General features: G+C 41.0%; 1 protein-coding gene across 1 annotated transcript in view; it reads right to left on the bottom strand.

Annotated features, from left to right (window-relative positions):
• The window catches only part of scamp2 (secretory carrier membrane protein 2), a 45808-nt gene extending 29586 nt beyond the window's left edge, over window positions 1-16222 (bottom strand). Inside the window, exon 1 of the mRNA XM_043680371.1 lies at window positions 16019-16222. Coding sequence (XP_043536306.1) covers window positions 16019-16075 — 57 coding nt within the window. The 5' untranslated portion in view covers window positions 16076-16222. The remainder of the gene's footprint in view (window positions 1-16018) is intronic.
• Window positions 16223-17493: the final 1271 nt, after the last annotated feature.

The raw sequence follows: 17493 nt of genomic DNA, 5'->3' as shown, positions 1-17493 counted from the left end.
TGGAGTCAGCTATTACGATGGGGCATAGCTTTAAATTAAGGGGTGGTAGGTATAGGACAGATGTTAGGGGTAGGTTCTTTACTCAGCGAGTCGTGAGTTCATGGAATGCCCTGCCAGTAGCAGTGGTGGACTCTCCCTCTTTATGGGCATTTAAGCAGGCATTGGATAGGCTTATGGAGGATAGTGGGCTAGTGTAGGTTAGGTGGGCTTGGATCGGCGCAACATCGACGGCCAAAGGGCCTGTACTGCGCTGTATTCTTCTATGTTTCAAGTCTGGTGACTCTTTAATACAGTTAATTCTCTTGGTTCTTACATTAGACCCCCTTCAATTTCATCCTTATTCACCCAGCAAGGACTCCAACAAGAAACAATATAAACTCGAGAAAATACATTTTTAATTTAAAAAAAAGGGTAAAGAATCACAAAAGCCATCCAGAAAGTCCACTTCTCCCATCCAATATCCATTTGTTTTCCGAACAACTGCAAGGTCTTATTTTATTCATCTCTATTTTCTGTCTGCAAGTCTGTTTCATATGTCGATCTTGCTTTATATGAAGTCCTGAGAATCCACCTACAATTACCTTTAACTAGAAATCAGTCCTACTGTTTTAGCTTGTATTTGCTGTCCAGATGTGTTTTGAAACAGTGCCTAATGTTTAGGCAATCTCTTCTCACGGGTGAAAGGCCAAGGACCTCCTGCCTTTTTGTCACCACAACTCGAACTGGGATTGGCCCTTTGGCTCTTGCTATGGGAACGAACATCACTTTTTCACCTCCTTGAATGAGGTTGGACAGTACTCAAGTATATTTTAACCAGAACCCTATTTATTTTTATATACCATTGCTTGCTATATGGCTCTGTATTCCATTCATTTTACTGACTGCATTGCACCACAGAGCAGACTCTGGAGATGCTTTATACGACTTTGATTGTACTAGTTATGAGATATCATACGATTTCTTCTTTCAGAATGCTTAAAAAGATCAAATTAAGAATAACTTAATTCTGCACACGCCAAGGAAATTAGTCAAACTAAAATGACATCAACTTTTCAACAGAGAAAATTCACACCAGAGGTATTTTGATTCAAGACAAATGACTATAGTAAATATCTGCATTTCTAAAGTGCAGACAATCAGTTGTTCAACAAATGGTATTCAGCCAACATATCAGCACTTTGCTCAAGATTTTCTACACCAATGTTACTTCTTTTAAATAAAAACACTCTTTCATAGTTATGGCTAGCAAGACCAATATTTGCTGGTCATTCCTAATTTCTTTCTAATAGAGTGGTATGCTAGATCATTTCAGGGAGTGTCATCCATTTCCCTATCCCAGTATCAGTCGAAGCAAACACTCAGATGCAGTATGGCTTTACCTCCATCTTTATTCTGGGCCCTGGAGGGAGAGAGAGAGAATGATCACCCATATGCACAGAGACACAAGTTCTCTGTCTTCTTTCGAAGAACAGATTAAGGAATAATATAGTCTCTTACAGAGAGGAGCTTCCAAATTAGGCAACATCTAGATTGATTAGTTGACCATTACAAATCAGCAAGCAACAGTAAAGATTAAGCCATCTCGCATTATACATTGGATTGTTCTTAACCTTGTTAACTGACTTGACATAATGAATGCTTTTTCACCTAGTCAACCCAATACCCTTGCCTCCAGCACCTCCTTGTTTGCTGCACGTTCTTATCTGATCCAAGTCATGCTAGCCAACCCTTTGTCTCTCACAACCCAAAACTTAAATCTTTCCCTACCTGCTCAATCGTTATACTGTCTCGGAAGCAGTTAAGAATATCCACACTATTTTGGGTTTGGAGTTAAATATGCAAGACAAGGTGGGGACTTTCTTCTCTTAAAAATAGACGGCATGAAAATGATGGATTTGTTTAACAGTAGATTAGTTTCAATGGTTACTATTTCTGAAATTACCTTTCAATTCTAGATTTAATAACCGAATTAAAATTTCACCAGCTGCCATGGTTGCATTGAAACTCAAGGTCTCGGAATGGCATCCTGGGGCTCTGAATTACTAGTTCAGAGCCAAAATGTTGCTGAACTACAACAATGTCCCGAAAAACACACAATTACAATCTCATTTCAAATGACAACTAAAATCTAATTTGCAATATATTAAAAACCAATTGGTCGTGGAATAAACTAAATGTAGTTAATATACAAGATTTTAAAAATATCCTTTCACTGCTCCTATCATTTCAGTGTGGAGTTAAGTAGTTATCTACACCATAAAGATATTGGTTCAATTATGGTCTATACTGAAACAGGGAAGCGGTTTGGATATTAAAATCTGTATCATTGCCACAGCTTTAATATTGGGTGGGAATAAAAAGGTGAAAACAGTGGTTAGCACTGCTGCCTCGCAGCGCCAGTGACCCAGGTTCAATTCTTGCCTCAGGCGACTGCGGAGTTTGCACATTCTCCCTGTGTCTGCGTGGGTTTCCTCCGGGTGCTCTGGTTTCCTCCCACAATGCAAAAATGTGCAGGTTAGGTGAATTGGCCATGCTAAATTGCCCGTAGTGTTAGATGATGGGGTAAATGTAGGAGAATGGATCTGGGTGGGTTACGCTTCGGCGGGTTGGTGTGGACTTGTTGGGCCGAAGGGCTGTTTCCACACTAAGTAATCTAATCTAATATACAGCTATGATCCACCTCTGTCTAGCAACTCCCACAGTAAGTATGCACATAGATTCCAGGTGAGCAAACAATCAAGATTTGCTCTAGTGTCCCTATACGTACTCTAGAAATAGTCTGAAGTTCAGTAATTACGTTAACATCCTTTTTTTGCGAAAGATAATTAGGTACCAAACATTTCTCAGAAACAAATTATAAACGAGAAAGGGACTCTTGTGGCACAGTGGAAGTATTCCTACCTTCAGAGCTTCAAGCCCCACCTGATCTAGAGGCGTGTAATAACATCTTTACACTGGTTGACTAGAAAATATCTATCACAACAAGGAGTCAAATTTCAAGAGATGATGTAGTACTGTTCACCGAGCTGGGCATTTGTGTTGCAGACGTTTCGTCCCCTGTCTAGGTAACATCCTCAGTGTTTGGGAGCCTCCTGTGAAGCGCTTCTGTGTTGTTTCCTCCGGCATTTATAGTGGTTTGTCTCTGCCGCTTACGGTTGTCCGTTCCAGCTGTCCACTGCATTGGCCATTATATTGGGTCCAGGTCGATGTGTTTGTTGATAGAATCTGTGGATGAGTGCCATGCCTCTAGGAATTCCCTGGCTGTTCTCTGTTTGGCTTGTCCTATAATAGTAGTGCTGTCCCAGTCGAACTCACATTGCTTATCATCTGTGTGGGGCTACTAAGGATAGCTGGTAGTGTCGTTTCATGGCTAGTTGGTGTTCATGGATACGGATTGTTAGCTGTCTTCCTGTTTGTCCTATGTAGTGTTTTGTGCAGTCCTTGCATGGGATTTTGTACACTACGTTGGTTTTGCTCATGCTGGGTATTGGGTCCTTTGTCCTTCAAGAGATGAGGCAAGAGAAACCAAGGAGACTTCCTTGCATCACAAATTTCAACTGTTATTGAAGGGTTCTTCTTCAAAGTGAATTATTTAAAGTCCGAACAACACAATCTACTTCCCTCATACGTAACTCAATCAACCCTTGTCCTTGTGGTTCATAGTTAGAACTACTAGTGGGTTTAAGGCAGCTTAGGAAGAAAGTTCGTGCATAGAAATATGAACTCCACTTTATGAAATGAATGACTTAATAAACATTGGCAAATTGCCAGAGATTTGTGGCAGTCAGATTGGTTAATAAGTTTATGAAAGCAGTAAGTTTGACTTATGATTCCAAGCATGGTCAAATGCACCTACAGTTATGATCATCTAACAAAAGTGAGAAGTTAATTTCTAAAATTACCCTCCAGATATTTTAAAGTGGTGTAGACATTGATCAAGTAAAAGTTTACAATTCCCAATCTATCACAGCAAAACAGCAATTGTGACATGAAAAATCCTTTAGGGTTTATATTACATATTTTAAAAGCAAGTTTCTATTTATAATTTACTTGGATGAGTGAAAAGTACAAAATGTGTTGGTGGTCCCTCAGCAATATTTTCATCGACATTTTAGGACCTGGACCCAAACTTCCAAAAGGTAAAGACACCAGAGACAAAAGTTTAAACTCCTTTAGAAAAGACAGCAATGCTACAGAAATACAATGCAATCAAAGGCACAAATGATAATAGAAATCACTAGGTTTCCCTTACTGGCTGGGGGTTAATTTGAGAACAATGCGAAAAATTACCTTCAAAAGTTAACACTTTGTCTATATATTTTTTAAAAATAGGTAAAATTTCAATAGCTAAATTACAGGGAATGCAACAGGTCAAACAAGTGCACTAACTGACTAAATTTCAAATGGACCTGCACAAATACTAGCTGCACAAACACATACGTCAAGTATTTGTCCAAAGTAGACAATATATTAAGTGCGCATTCAAAGTCAACTATTGATTTAATGCAGATAACATGGACAATTTATTACTCTAGGAAAAAGACAATGTTACGTATTTTTCAAAAATTTCTGATTTAGAAACAAAACTGATAATTAAACTGAAGGTAAAAGTGGATTAATAAAATGGAAAAGCTATAAACTATTTGCTTTTTAAAAATTGCAGAATAAACAAAGCTCCATTCCTTTGAGACTCGAAACGTTAGCTTGCTTTCTCTCAAAGGATGCTGCCTGACCTGCTGTACACTCCATCGTTTTTTTTATTTTCAACACAAAAAAAGTTGATTGCAGTCCCAAATTTTCAAAGTTTGCCAAAGGTAATAAGGATTATCTTGCCTCTTAGCATATTGCTCCAGACTTTGAAATCCAGGAACACATGCTCAGGGATGCATAAAAGCCTGGAGATAGTAGCTGGAAAGACCCTATTGCAACAGCATACTGTCAAACTTTAAATTATGTGAAACCCATTGAGTTGTTTAGAAATAAAGTGTTAATATACATCATGCACAAAAAGCATGGTTACAATAAGCATGGAGAATTCAATAGGCAGTTGGGACTGGGAAGATCAGGTTGGTAGCAAATCTGAACAAAAAAAATTTGTGGAACTTTCAAGGGGCAAAGTGACCATAGAGGCAGCATGGTGGCTCAGTGGTTAGCATTGCTGCCTCACAGCACCAAAGTCCCAGGTTTGATTCCAGCCTCGGGTGACTGTGGAGTTTGCACATTCTCCCAGTGTCTGCATGGGTTTCCTCCAGGTGCTCCGGTTTCCTCCCACAGTCCAAAGATGAGCAGGTCAGGTGGATTCGCGATGCTAAATTGCCCATAGTGTTAGGTGCATTAGTCACAGCGAAACCGGTCTGGGTGGGTTACTCTTTGGAGGGTCGATGTGGACTGGTTGGACAGAAGGGCCTATTTTCACACTGTAGGGAATTTAATCATAACTTGATAGAATTCACCATGCAATTGGAGAGAAAAATGGAATCAGATGTAGTTACTACAAATGAGCAACAAGGGAACAAAGATTTTGAGAGAGTAATTGGCCAAAGTTGATTGGAAGGGAGCCAAGCAGAGATGAAGGTGCAATGGCAGGAGTTTCTGGGGGTATTTTGAGGGGTACAGCAGAAATTCATGCCAAGCAAGAAATATACTAAGGGGAGGGTGAGGCACCATTGGTGATGAGAAGTCAGAGACAGTATAAAAGCAAACAAGGTGAAGATTAGCGGAAGCCTTTAAAAACCGGAGGATAATTTTAAAAAACAAGCAGTGAGATGATGGAATATGAATATTAGCTAGCTAGCAATAACAAATACTCGTGAAATCATCTTTTAAGATACCCAGGAGGTACAGAGGCAAGAAGAGACATTGTACTGCTGGAAAATGAGACTGGAGAAGTAGCAAATGAGGAACAAAGAAATCCTGGAAGAACTTAATAGGTATTTGGTATCAGTTTTCACAGTGGAAGACACGTGCAGCATACCAGAGTTAAGTGTAGTTGCCATCACCAAGGAGAAGGTGTGACGAAGTTGAAAGGTAAATCAACCAGACAAGATGGACTATATCTCAGTTCTGAAGGAATGAGGGGAGACTGGAGAGGCATTGTAATGATCTTTTAGGAATCAGTGGAGTCAGAGAGGGTCCCAGAGGAGAGGAAAATGGCTAATCGATTAGATTAGATTCCCTACAGTGTGAAAACATGCCCTTCGGCCCAACAAGTCCACACCAACCCTCTGAAGAGTAACCCACCCAGACCCATTTCTCTGACTAATGCTAAATTGCCCATAGTGTTAGGTGCATGGCCAATACACCTGACCCACACATCTTTGGACAGTGGGAGGAAACCAGACACCCCAGAGGAAACCCACGCAGACACGGGGAGAATGTGCAAACTCCAAAGACAGACAGAGTCACCCAAGGCTGGAATCGAATCTGGGAACTTAGTGCTGTAAGGCAGCAGTGCTAACCACTGAGCCACCGTGCTGCCCCTGAACATAGCAGCCATGTTTAAAGAAGGGAGGGAGGCAGAGACAAGAAAACCAGTCAATTAGACTGACCCCAATTGTTGGCCAGATTTTAAAGAGTCCATTATTAAGGATGAGTTTGTGGAGTACTTGGTAGTGCATAGTAAAATAGGGCTGTGCTGACTCAAGGCACCATACAGGAGGCTGTTAAATGAGATAAAAGACCATGGTGTTAGGGATAGAGAGAGAGAGAGAGAGAGAATTAGCTGATTGGAAGAAAGCACAGAGTGGGAATAAAAGAGTCTTTTTCAGAGTGACAGCTGGTGACTAGTAAAATTTGCAGGCACCCATGTCAGGACCTCAACTATCCACGTTACACATTAATGATCTGGACAAAAGGAAGAGGGCTTTGTTCCTAAATTTGCAGATGACACAAAGATAGGTGTAGGGTCAGGTAGTGACGAGGAAGCAAGGTGGTTACAGAAGTACTTGGACAGGCTAGGAGTGTAGGTAAAGAATGGCAGATGGAATACAATGTGGTATTATATATTTTGGTAGGAAAAAGGAGGGGCATGGACCATTTTCTAACCAGAGAATGGCTTCAGGAATCTGAAGCTTAAAGGGAATTGGAGTCCTAGTTCACAATTCTCAAGATTAACAGCTTGGTAGAAAGGCAGGCAAATACAAGGTCAGCATTCATTTCAAGACAGCAAGAATACACTGTACTGCTGAGGTTGTTTAAGGTCTGGTTAGACCACATTTGGAATATTGAGAGCAATTTTGAGTCCCATATCTACGGAAGGATGTGCTGGCCTGGAGGGGGCTCAGAGGAGGTTTATAAACAATGACCCCATGGATGAAGGGCTTGTCAAGAGAAGTGGTTGAGGACTCTGGGTCTGTACTCAGTTTAAAAAGGATGAGGAGGGATCAGATTGAAAATGTTGAGGCCTGAACAGAGTAGACATGGACATGCTTTCACTTGGAATGACTAGGACCGGAGGGCAAGCCTCAGATTGAAGGCACAACACTTGAAAACTGGGATAAGGAGGAATTTCTTCAGCTGGGGATAGTCAATCTGTGGAAGTCATTGTCACAGAAGGCTGTGGAGGCCACAGGTAAGTAGATTCTTGATTGGTAGGGGATTATATGGACAACCAGGAGATTGGGGTTGAGAAACATCAGTTATGATTGAATGGCAGAGGCGGCTGGATAGGCTGAATAGCCAAATTCTGGAAAAGCACAGGAAGTCAGGCAGCAGGCAGGAGAATCAACGCTTTGGGCAATATCCTGATGAAGGGCTTTTGCTGGAAACGTCAACTCTCCGCCTCTGATACTGCCTGACCTGCTGTGCTTTTCCAACACTACACTCTCTACTCTGAAAACTCCAACATCTGCAGTCCTCACTTTCTCCTAGCCTAATTCTGCTCCTGTAAATTATGGTCTTATTGTGAATATAACCTGTAACATGAAGTGTAATGATGCATCTTGTAGGTTTACTAAAAGCAACAAATCTGTATAGCATTGTTAAATTTTAACAGTTACAAAATGCACTTTCCTAAATTTCAAACAATAATTTTGACCAAAAAGTATTGTTCCTCCACAATAACCTACTTTTGAACTAAGGAAAGCACCTTAATGACAACTTACTTTCAAATAAAGAGCAGGTAGTGGAAAGACTATGTTCAAATTATTCAAAAGTTATTGGACAGAGGGTAAATGCATCAGTTTGGCATGAGGCCACACAGATGAGAAAGGTCACAGATTACATGTTTGTTCTGAACTGCAGGCTTCAATGGCACTCATCTGGATAGTGGGTGTGGGAAAGGTAGGAAGGATAAGAGAACACGGAACTAAGTATAGAATAAAAAAGTTTACTGAACTTAAAGCAGAGTGTTTGGTTGTTAGGCACAAATTAATTTGCCTATGATTAAAGAGGTCACCATAATTCTCTGTTCAGATTCTCATGAATAGTCAGAAACATTAACAGTGGAAGAATATAACAGTTCTGTGATAAAAATCATAAGGACTGTCTACCAAAAGAGTCTTGGCAAACACTTGTTTATGTCAATTCTGCGCAGCCAAACTTAATATTTTACACCGAGACAAGATAGCATAAGTCTATTGCCACTACACCTGAAAAATCAAAAAGGGCAAAATCAAAGATGACATTCTCAGTGCAGTGCTGAGGCGTTCTGAGATTTTTGTGGTATGAAAACTGCTATACAAATGCAAATTATGTTCTGTTTGCTAGAAGAAACACTTTAAAAAAGCTATCAAATCAAAAGGAGTAAAATTTTATTTATTTAGTGGAGTCACAATTTGATGATTGTTCTTTTGTAAATAAACATGCAGAACAGAGTGTTCACTAGGGTTGGTAAGGAACTGAGTAAAATATGAGTGCTTAAGATGTTCTGAACAAAAACAACTTTGCAGATTGCAACAGTGTTAAGGCATCAACCATAGAACCAGCTGAAGTGACTAAAGGACACTGAATTAAACTGGTCAAACTTGTATTCTCCAAATAACGTGCTTTGAAAGTTTGTCAAAAATTAAACTGGAAATTAAGTAAAGCAATATTGACCAAAGCCGCATCAGAAACAATCTGAAGTACGTATCCTGGTCTCATTTGTCACAATTTGAAATACAAAAATACTTTTGACAGCTGACAGGTGGTACGCTCAGGAACTCTATATAGAAAAGTTAGGAAATATGTAACTAAATCAAATAAGGAAAAAAGAAATAGTGCAGTCTAGATTCAAAAAAACATGGGTAAAATTAGAAAACAAGTTTGATCAGTTTAATTCAGTGTCTTTTAGTCACTTCAGCTGGTTCAATAGTTGATGCCTTCACACTGCATTCAGGTCTCCTTCCTATCGGAAGGATGTTGAGAGACTTGAAAGGGTTCAGAAAAGATTTACAAAGTTGTTGCCAGGGTTGGAGGATTTGAGCTATGGAGAAAGAGGCTGAATAGGCTAGGGCTGCTTTCCCTGAAGAGTTGGAGGCTGAGGGGTGACCTGATATAGGTTTATAAAATCATGATGGGCATGGATAGGGTAAATAGACAAGGTCTTTGCCTTGGGGGGGTGGGAGATATAAGAGACTTAAGGGGCAACTTGTTCACGCAGAGGGTGGTGCGTGTGGAGAAAAGGCTGCTAGAGAAAGTGGTGGAGCCTAGTGCAATTGCAACATGTAAAAGGCATCTGGATGGGTATAGGAATAGGAAGGGTTTGGAGGGATATGGGTCACATGCTGACAGGTGGGACTAGATCGGCTTGGGATATCTGGTCGGCATGGACAAGTCAAACTGAAGGGTCTGTTTCCGTGCTGCACATCGCTATGACTATCATTTTAGTAGGGAACCCGATGAACTACAATTCATCTCCCTAACATTTTCATTTTTTATCCTTATTTTTATAGTTGCTTAAAGAAAAAACAACATTGTCATATTATACTAGCCCCAAGCCGATCAAGCCAAATTGCTGCCTCTCCAGCTCAGTGGTTAGCCTGGCACTTCCATCCTTCAACTCAAACATAGTTTGATCTCTGCTGATTGCACTCAGACTTTTACCAAATCCTGTTCACTCATGCTATACTTGCTGATTTATATTGGCCCTTAGTCTGGCAACACTCATTTCAATCATCATTTCCTTGTCTCTACCTTCACTCTGCTCAATTTTCTTTATAAGTTCCTCCAGCCCCACAATCCTTCTCGATCTTTGTGCTCCATCAATTTCATTGAGCACTTCGCTGACTTTAATTGCTTCATCATTAGTTTTGCTTTGTAGAGGAAAAAAAAAATTAGGTGCAAGAATAGGTCACTTAGTTCTTCAAGTTTGCTATCCCATTAAATAACACAATGACAGATGGGACTGTGGCCACAACTCCACATTGCCATTGAACAGAGACAACCCTTTTTTGAAGGGTCTGCACCTCAGCTCAACATGCCTGATCTTCGAGCACTCCGTACGGGGTAGGGGACAGCAAACAAGTCAGAGGGCCTTACCATTGGTCTTCTCCTAAGCGTGACCGAATTGACCATTAACAGATCCAGGCAGTGAACTGCAAAGGGGGTCATGGTTCTTACTGTCTGCTCCTCTTTCACAGTTATGAGACACTCAGGACGTAGTATTGTCTAATATGATCGAGGCATTTAGAGACAGGTAGGTACCATCAGGGCTAGGTCTCATCATTCCAGAAAATGTTATTTTAACTTCATAACCTCCCATTTCTTTATTGAATATTTGTTAGTGTTTTTTGCTGAAGTGCACCAGTGGGGGCTGTTTCAATAACTTCTGGCTTTTCCTTTAGAAGAGGAGAAGTAGCTTTGCTCTGTCTAGCACTGTGCTGTCCCTGTCCTGAGTGTATTTAACAGGGACAATATTGACAACACTTTACTTTCAGTTTAAAAAGAAAGTCAATCTAACTCTGCTTTAAAAGTGCACCACAATTTTGGTTTTACGAGTCTCTGGAGAAAAATTATTCCAAGAATGACAACCCACACTTTTAAATAGCAGTGTTAAATAGTCTGACTCAAACTATGTCACCTACTTCTAATCTCTACCACAAAGGGAAAACGGCATCAATAGTTTCACCATCACGAGTTCCCTACTATCCCATCCTGGGAGTTAACATTAGCCAAAATGTGAACTGGACTAGCCATAAATAGTGTGGCTGTAAGAAAGGTCAGAGGTTAGGAAACCCATGAATAACACTCCTGCTTCCTACCCAAAGCCTGCCCACCATCCACAAATCACAGGGCAGGATTGTGATGTATTCCCACTTGCCTGGATGAGTGCAGCTCCAGCAACATTCAAGGAAAAAGCAGCCCACTTGATTGGCACAACCACAATTGTTCACGCTATTGCTACTGAACATCAGTGGTGGCGTAACCAGCTGCAAATCATACTGCAGAAAAGTTCCAAACCAATGATCAACATTCCCTTTAAGCTGCACAGCCACTTGAAAGTTCCATAAAACCAATCGATATGCTGATACAATGACTTTCACTTGCACAAATCATTGTTGTGCTCCGACCTTAGAGGTCTATGCATCAGAGCAAAATAAATTGTGGGGGTGGGGGAGCAGAGCCCAAACCATTCCAACTGAGAAAGACAAAGGTGGCTGAAACACCTACATCATCGCTTCTCCAGTATGACCAGGTCAAAATCGCGGAATTCCCTAATACTTATTTGTTGGCCTGTCTACATCAAGACTACTACTGGGGCTCAAGGCAACTGCTCACACCACTTTCAAAGCAGCAGGAATGGGTAATAAATGCTAGCCCAGCCAGTGACACCCACATTCCATGAATGAACAAAACAAATACTCCTGTCAGCAACCACCCTGTCAAACCTTCAAGACCTTATCAGCAATCTTCAGCTGCTGAGGTCACAGGCTCTCAAATTCCCTTCTCAGCTTTTCCTCCAAAGCTTTATCTTTCACATTCTCCTCAGTCTGCAATCCTAACAATCTCTTGAAATTTTCATGTCCATACAATATAAAATCAATTAAACTGAACAGAAAGTGAATTTATAACAAAAATTAACAAGTACCATCAAGCTGCAATGCTCAAAAACAACTCATTTACCATCACTTTATGTATAGCATTCAATTATAAAAATAAACTGTTTTACACAATTAGCTACATACAATGTTGACATACCAAAATATTCCAAAAGGTTCAGCCAGCCCATATTTCTAGTTATCTACTTCAGCCTGCATGATGTAAAGGATATTTCAAATCTGTTCCTATTAACAATCTTCAACATAAAGCTGCATCAATCTATTCTTCCCAGAAACAGCATTATACTGGAATACCACAGATTTATGATAAATTTGACACTGACAAGCCTACTGCCTAAATTGAGGTTGCAAGTACATGTTTAATTCTACAGTGCAAAGCCAAATATTTTAGCTGATGAATGGTAACATAAAACATTAACTCTTCCTCCTCTTGTAGATAGAGTGTGAGCACTTAAGTGTTACCAGCAATTTCCTTTTGTTTTTATAGTTCACCTCCTTCAAATCTGGTTATTTTCCATGACTATTTCTAAAGAATACTCTACCTCTGGCCAGGCTATTCCAGAATCCAAAGCTTTTAATAATTTTGGATATGCAATCTACCTTACACATCACGTTACTGAAGGTTTGCTCAGACACTATAGCCTTACTGTAACAGGTCACTCATTCAGATATACTAAAGCCAAGAGAATTCAAAACTATTTTGTCCACCTTTTATGAAAGAAAAAGTATGAAATAGGAGCAGAGGATAGACAATTCAGCCCTTTGAGCCTGCTCCACCACACAACAGGGCCATGGCTTATGTTAGTGATTCAAATTCCACATTGTCACCTACCACCTCCGCCCCCCAACCCATAAGTTTAAACCTCTTTGCCTAACAAGAATCTACCCATCCATCTCAAAAATATTAAAAATATCTCTGCTTCCATTACATTGAAGGGCGGAGTGTACCAAAGTCTTATAAACCTCAAAATTAATTCTCACTGTCCTTTAAGGGACATGACAAATTTTAAAAACAGTGCCCTGGTTCTGGATTCTCAAAAGGAAATATCCTTCCCAGTCAACCTTTTCAAGACCATTCTGAATCTTCAATTAGGTCAACCCTCATTATTCTAAACTAGAGTAGAAACAAACTTAGCCTGTCCAACACATCACACAAAAACAAATCTACGAAACCACCTCTGAATGTCCCACTAAACATTTATGTCCTTTTTCTAAAGGAAAGTGACAAAACTGCACAATTCACCAATGCCTTAATTTAAATTGAAGCATTCTAACCTTACTTGTATGTTCAATTCCTTTCATAAGGAATGACAGCATCCCTTGGGAAGAAATAACTTGTAATCATTCTGTGGCATCACAAACTAACAGCTCAACATGTGAGGAGATTGTAGATTAATTCATGGTAGGTTGGGAACTCACTCTTGCATTTAAAATGTTATTACAACACAGCCCCACAGAATAGGCTTGGATGTTAACATATTAAACTATATTTAGAGGATCAAAGGAATCAGAAATACAGTCATAATTCTTCAAAGAAGGACAGCATGACATCATTAGCGACTGCAAATTATACACAGTTCATTTTTCAGGGAATGATCTTGAAAAGCAGGTTATGCAAAACCTGTACTGAACCTTGGTTTGATCACATTTGGTACTGTGAACTATTTTGCTCTCCATTTTAAAAGTTTATGACAGTATGAGAGAAGTTGCAAAGAGAAATTCACAAGGACGATACTATAATTCCTGTTATTCTAAGGTTAGTATTAAATAGACTTTTTTGGTCTGAAGGTGACAAAATTATTATTCATAGGCAAAGTCTTTTCTCTGGGGTCGGGGAGTCCAGAACTCGACAGCATAGGTTTAGAGTGAGAGGGGAAAGATATAAAAGAGACCCAAGGGGCAACGTTTTCATGCAGAGGGTGGCACATGCATGGAATGAGCTGCCAGATGATGTGGTGAATACTAGTACAATTGCAACATTTAAGAGGCATTTGGATGGATCTATGAAGTGGAAGGGTTTGGAGGGATGGATGGGTTGGGCCGAAGGGTCTGTTTCCATGCTGTACATCTCTATGATTTCATATTAGGTGACAGAATAGAAGTCTTAAAATAATTGGTTTAATAGGGTATACAGAAGCATTTCCAAATGGTGGAAAGAGTCTACAATTAAAGCCATCACTATCAGATTTTAAAATGCAATAAGGAACAAACATTCTCTATAGAATGGTTGGAATATGGAAATACTACTAATCACTAGTAAGTTTGAGATAAATAACAGATGCACTTAAGAACTGAAATATTTACATGATAGTAAAAAAATAACAAGGTTCAAGACAAACCTGCCCAGGTGACTGCACCCCATGCATTACCATTAAAATTCACTCCCTCCAATATCAATACACAGGCAGCAGGGTATAGCATCTACTGCAGCAACCTGTGAAGGCTCCTTCTACAGCACTTTCCAAACTCTCCCTCTATAAATTCAAAAACAAGCAGTAGTTGCTTGGCCATACCAGCAAGCCACAGTGAATTCAGATTTGGACATTGTGTCATTCTTCCCTTACTGTCACCAAGCCTGAAACCTGGAAGACACTCCCTAACTGCAATTTATGTTTACCTACACAAGATGGACGACTACAGTTCAAGGAAACTCACCACAATTTACTTAGTCTTTGCCAGTGGTGCTGGCATCACAGCAATTAAAAGGAAAAGACAATATGTTGACTGGGTTAGTGGATTTGTAGTTGGAGAGTTAGTTACATCATCTGTTCAGTTTTTAATGTGCAAAATGCACATAACCAGAAACATAAACGAGAAAGGGGGTCTGAAGAAGCAACATAAAACTGCTTACATTTTTGCCTGTGCCCATTAACGCTGAATGTGAAAAAGCTGAACTATTCTGCTCTGCACACTTCAAAAACAATTCCACAGTACCAGAGAAGACGCAAAACAAATTGACAGGAATGTAGTCACAATACCTTAGCTATTCTGTCAGGGCAGTTACTGAAATGAAAGCAGAAAAACCATTGAGATGGGTGTGGGCTACAGCTTGTTATGAACTTCACTAAATTGCACCTGCTTCCAACTTGGCAAATCACTAAAAACTTTCAAATATTTTTCTGGGTAATACTGGAGGTGTCACACAGTCTCAGGATGTCAGGTAGTATTTCAGAGGAAGGGGGTCGTTCATTCAAGACTGAGAAGGAATGTCTACTCTCAGACACGAGTGACTCTGGAATTCTCCATCACAGGAGGCTGAGTCATTATGTAGGTACAAGAAAGACTTTTAATCAGTAAGGGAATCAAGCTCGGAAGGAAGGTCACTGCATTCGAAACATTAACTCGACTTCTCTCCACAAATACTGCCAGACTTGCTGAGTTTCTCCACTACTTTCTGTCCTTGTTTATAAGTGAATCGAGGGTAATGAGGGGGAAAAAGTTGGAGAGTGGAGTCGAGGATCATCAGAGCAGCCCTGATCTCGTCGAATGCTGGTGCACACTCAATGGGCCAAGTTGCTGTTGATAGGTCTTCAAATAAATAATTTGAGACGGTTATGCTAAACCTGCGCTGATCCTTGGGTTAGATCACATTTCGCACCTTCTGCTCTCCAGATTACAAAAAGGGACAAGGCGAGAAAGGGAAAAGGTGAGAAACAAAAAAAAAACACAATCGACAAGGGTAATTACCATAATGCCTCAGTCATCTGATCAGGCTAGTAGGTGAAATAAAAATGCAGTAATTGTGGTGAATGGGTGTGGGCAACGGCTGCTGACTTGAGGTAAAGGGGCACGAACCAAAGGTGTGTCAGCAACCAAACTCGCTGGAGCCCTCAACCTTCCCCGCCCCCGCCAGCCTTTGACTGGACGTAAAAAGCCTGCCCGCGGCTCTCTGATTGGTCGGACAACACGCCAATCAGCCGTCCAGCAGGTTTGGTCGACTCAGGAATGCGTCTCGACGGCCCGCGGCCCAACGACAGCCCACCCCGGAAAAAAAAATTATTTGTTTACGCTTTCCCATCAGCACCGAACTGAAGACTTACTTGAAAGGGATTGATATCCACCGGATCCGCGAACGGATTGGCGTCGAATTCCGACATCGTTTCCGATTCCCTTAATTCTCCCCCTACACGGATATCGGAAAAGTTAACGAACAGCGTTCACCCGCTTCCTTCCCTCCCGTCGCCGCCACCACCACCTTCACCCGCCAGCCTCTCGCGCTCGCACCCTTCTGCCGAGTGGAACCGCGCAGGCGCGAATAACTCGCTCGCCGTTGCCGGCCAACCCGTGCCCCCTATTGTGATGTCACAAATGACACTTACTTCACCCCACCCCGCGTGATGACAGCCGGGATCACCTGGCCCGGTGCGTCACAATGGGCAGGGTCTTGGGGACAAAATTGGGACAAAGTTGTACTTTGGGGGTTAGCGAAAGGAGTTTTTTGGGGAAGAGGTAGGAAATGGTGGAAATGTTTTTAGGGAGTTGGAGGAAAGGTTTTAGGGGGAATGGAAGGACGGTGTTTTTGGGGAGTTGGGGAAATGGTTTTATTAGGATGGAGGGAAGGTTTTTTTGGGGGGGGCGGGGGAGACGGTGGAAAGGAGAAAAAGTTTTTTTTTTGCCTAACCCACGACCACTCCATCCATTCCGTGCAAAGTCTTGCTGGTTGCTGGAAATAAAGAAGCCGAACATACTGGAGAAATTTGACCATCTGCGGCTCAATACAAGCTGGAAGAACAATATACCTGTAATTCTATAAAGCAAACAACTGCAGATGCTGGTTTACATCTTGAGCCCCATATGAATTCTTCTGCAGCACTCAACTTCAAGAAAAACCTATAAGTGGAAATAATAATGATTGGTCTCACAGGTTGCAAGTTACCTTGACCAGAGTAGTCAGATCCAATCTGTTACCACACCTTAAATGTTTGACCCATGTCTTCAGCAAAATACTGCAGAAGGATCACAAATAAATGCTGTACATATGCAGCAAATCATGTGCATCTACATGGTCAGGAGTTATTGAAGAAGGTGGATCACCAATTAGTCATAGAATCATAGAGATATACAGCACGAAACTGACCCTTTGGTCCATGCTGACCAGATATCCTACATAAATCTAGTCCCATTTGCCCATATTTGGTGTAATTCCCTCCAAAACCTTTCCAGTTATGTACCTATCCACATGCCTTTTAAATAGAGTCATAGAGATGTACAGCATGGAAACAGACCCTTCGGTCCAACCCGTCCATGCCGATCAGATATCCCAATCCAATCTAGTCCCACCTGCCAGCACCCGGCCCATATCCCTCCAAACCCTTCCTATTCATATACCCATCCAAATGCCTCTTAAATGTTGCAATTGTACCAGCCTCCACCACATCCTCTGGCAGCTCATTCCATACACGTACCACCCTCTGTGTGAAAATGTTGCCCCTTAGGTCTGTTTTATATTTTTCCCCTCTCATGCTAAACCTATGCGCTCTAGTCCTGGACTCCCCGGCCCCAGGGAAAAGACTTT

Source organism: Chiloscyllium plagiosum, chromosome 40 (genome assembly GCF_004010195.1).
Source record: "Chiloscyllium plagiosum isolate BGI_BamShark_2017 chromosome 40, ASM401019v2, whole genome shotgun sequence".
NCBI lineage: Eukaryota > Metazoa > Chordata > Chondrichthyes > Orectolobiformes > Hemiscylliidae > Chiloscyllium > Chiloscyllium plagiosum.
This window is presented reverse-complemented; position numbering and strand designations above follow the sequence as displayed.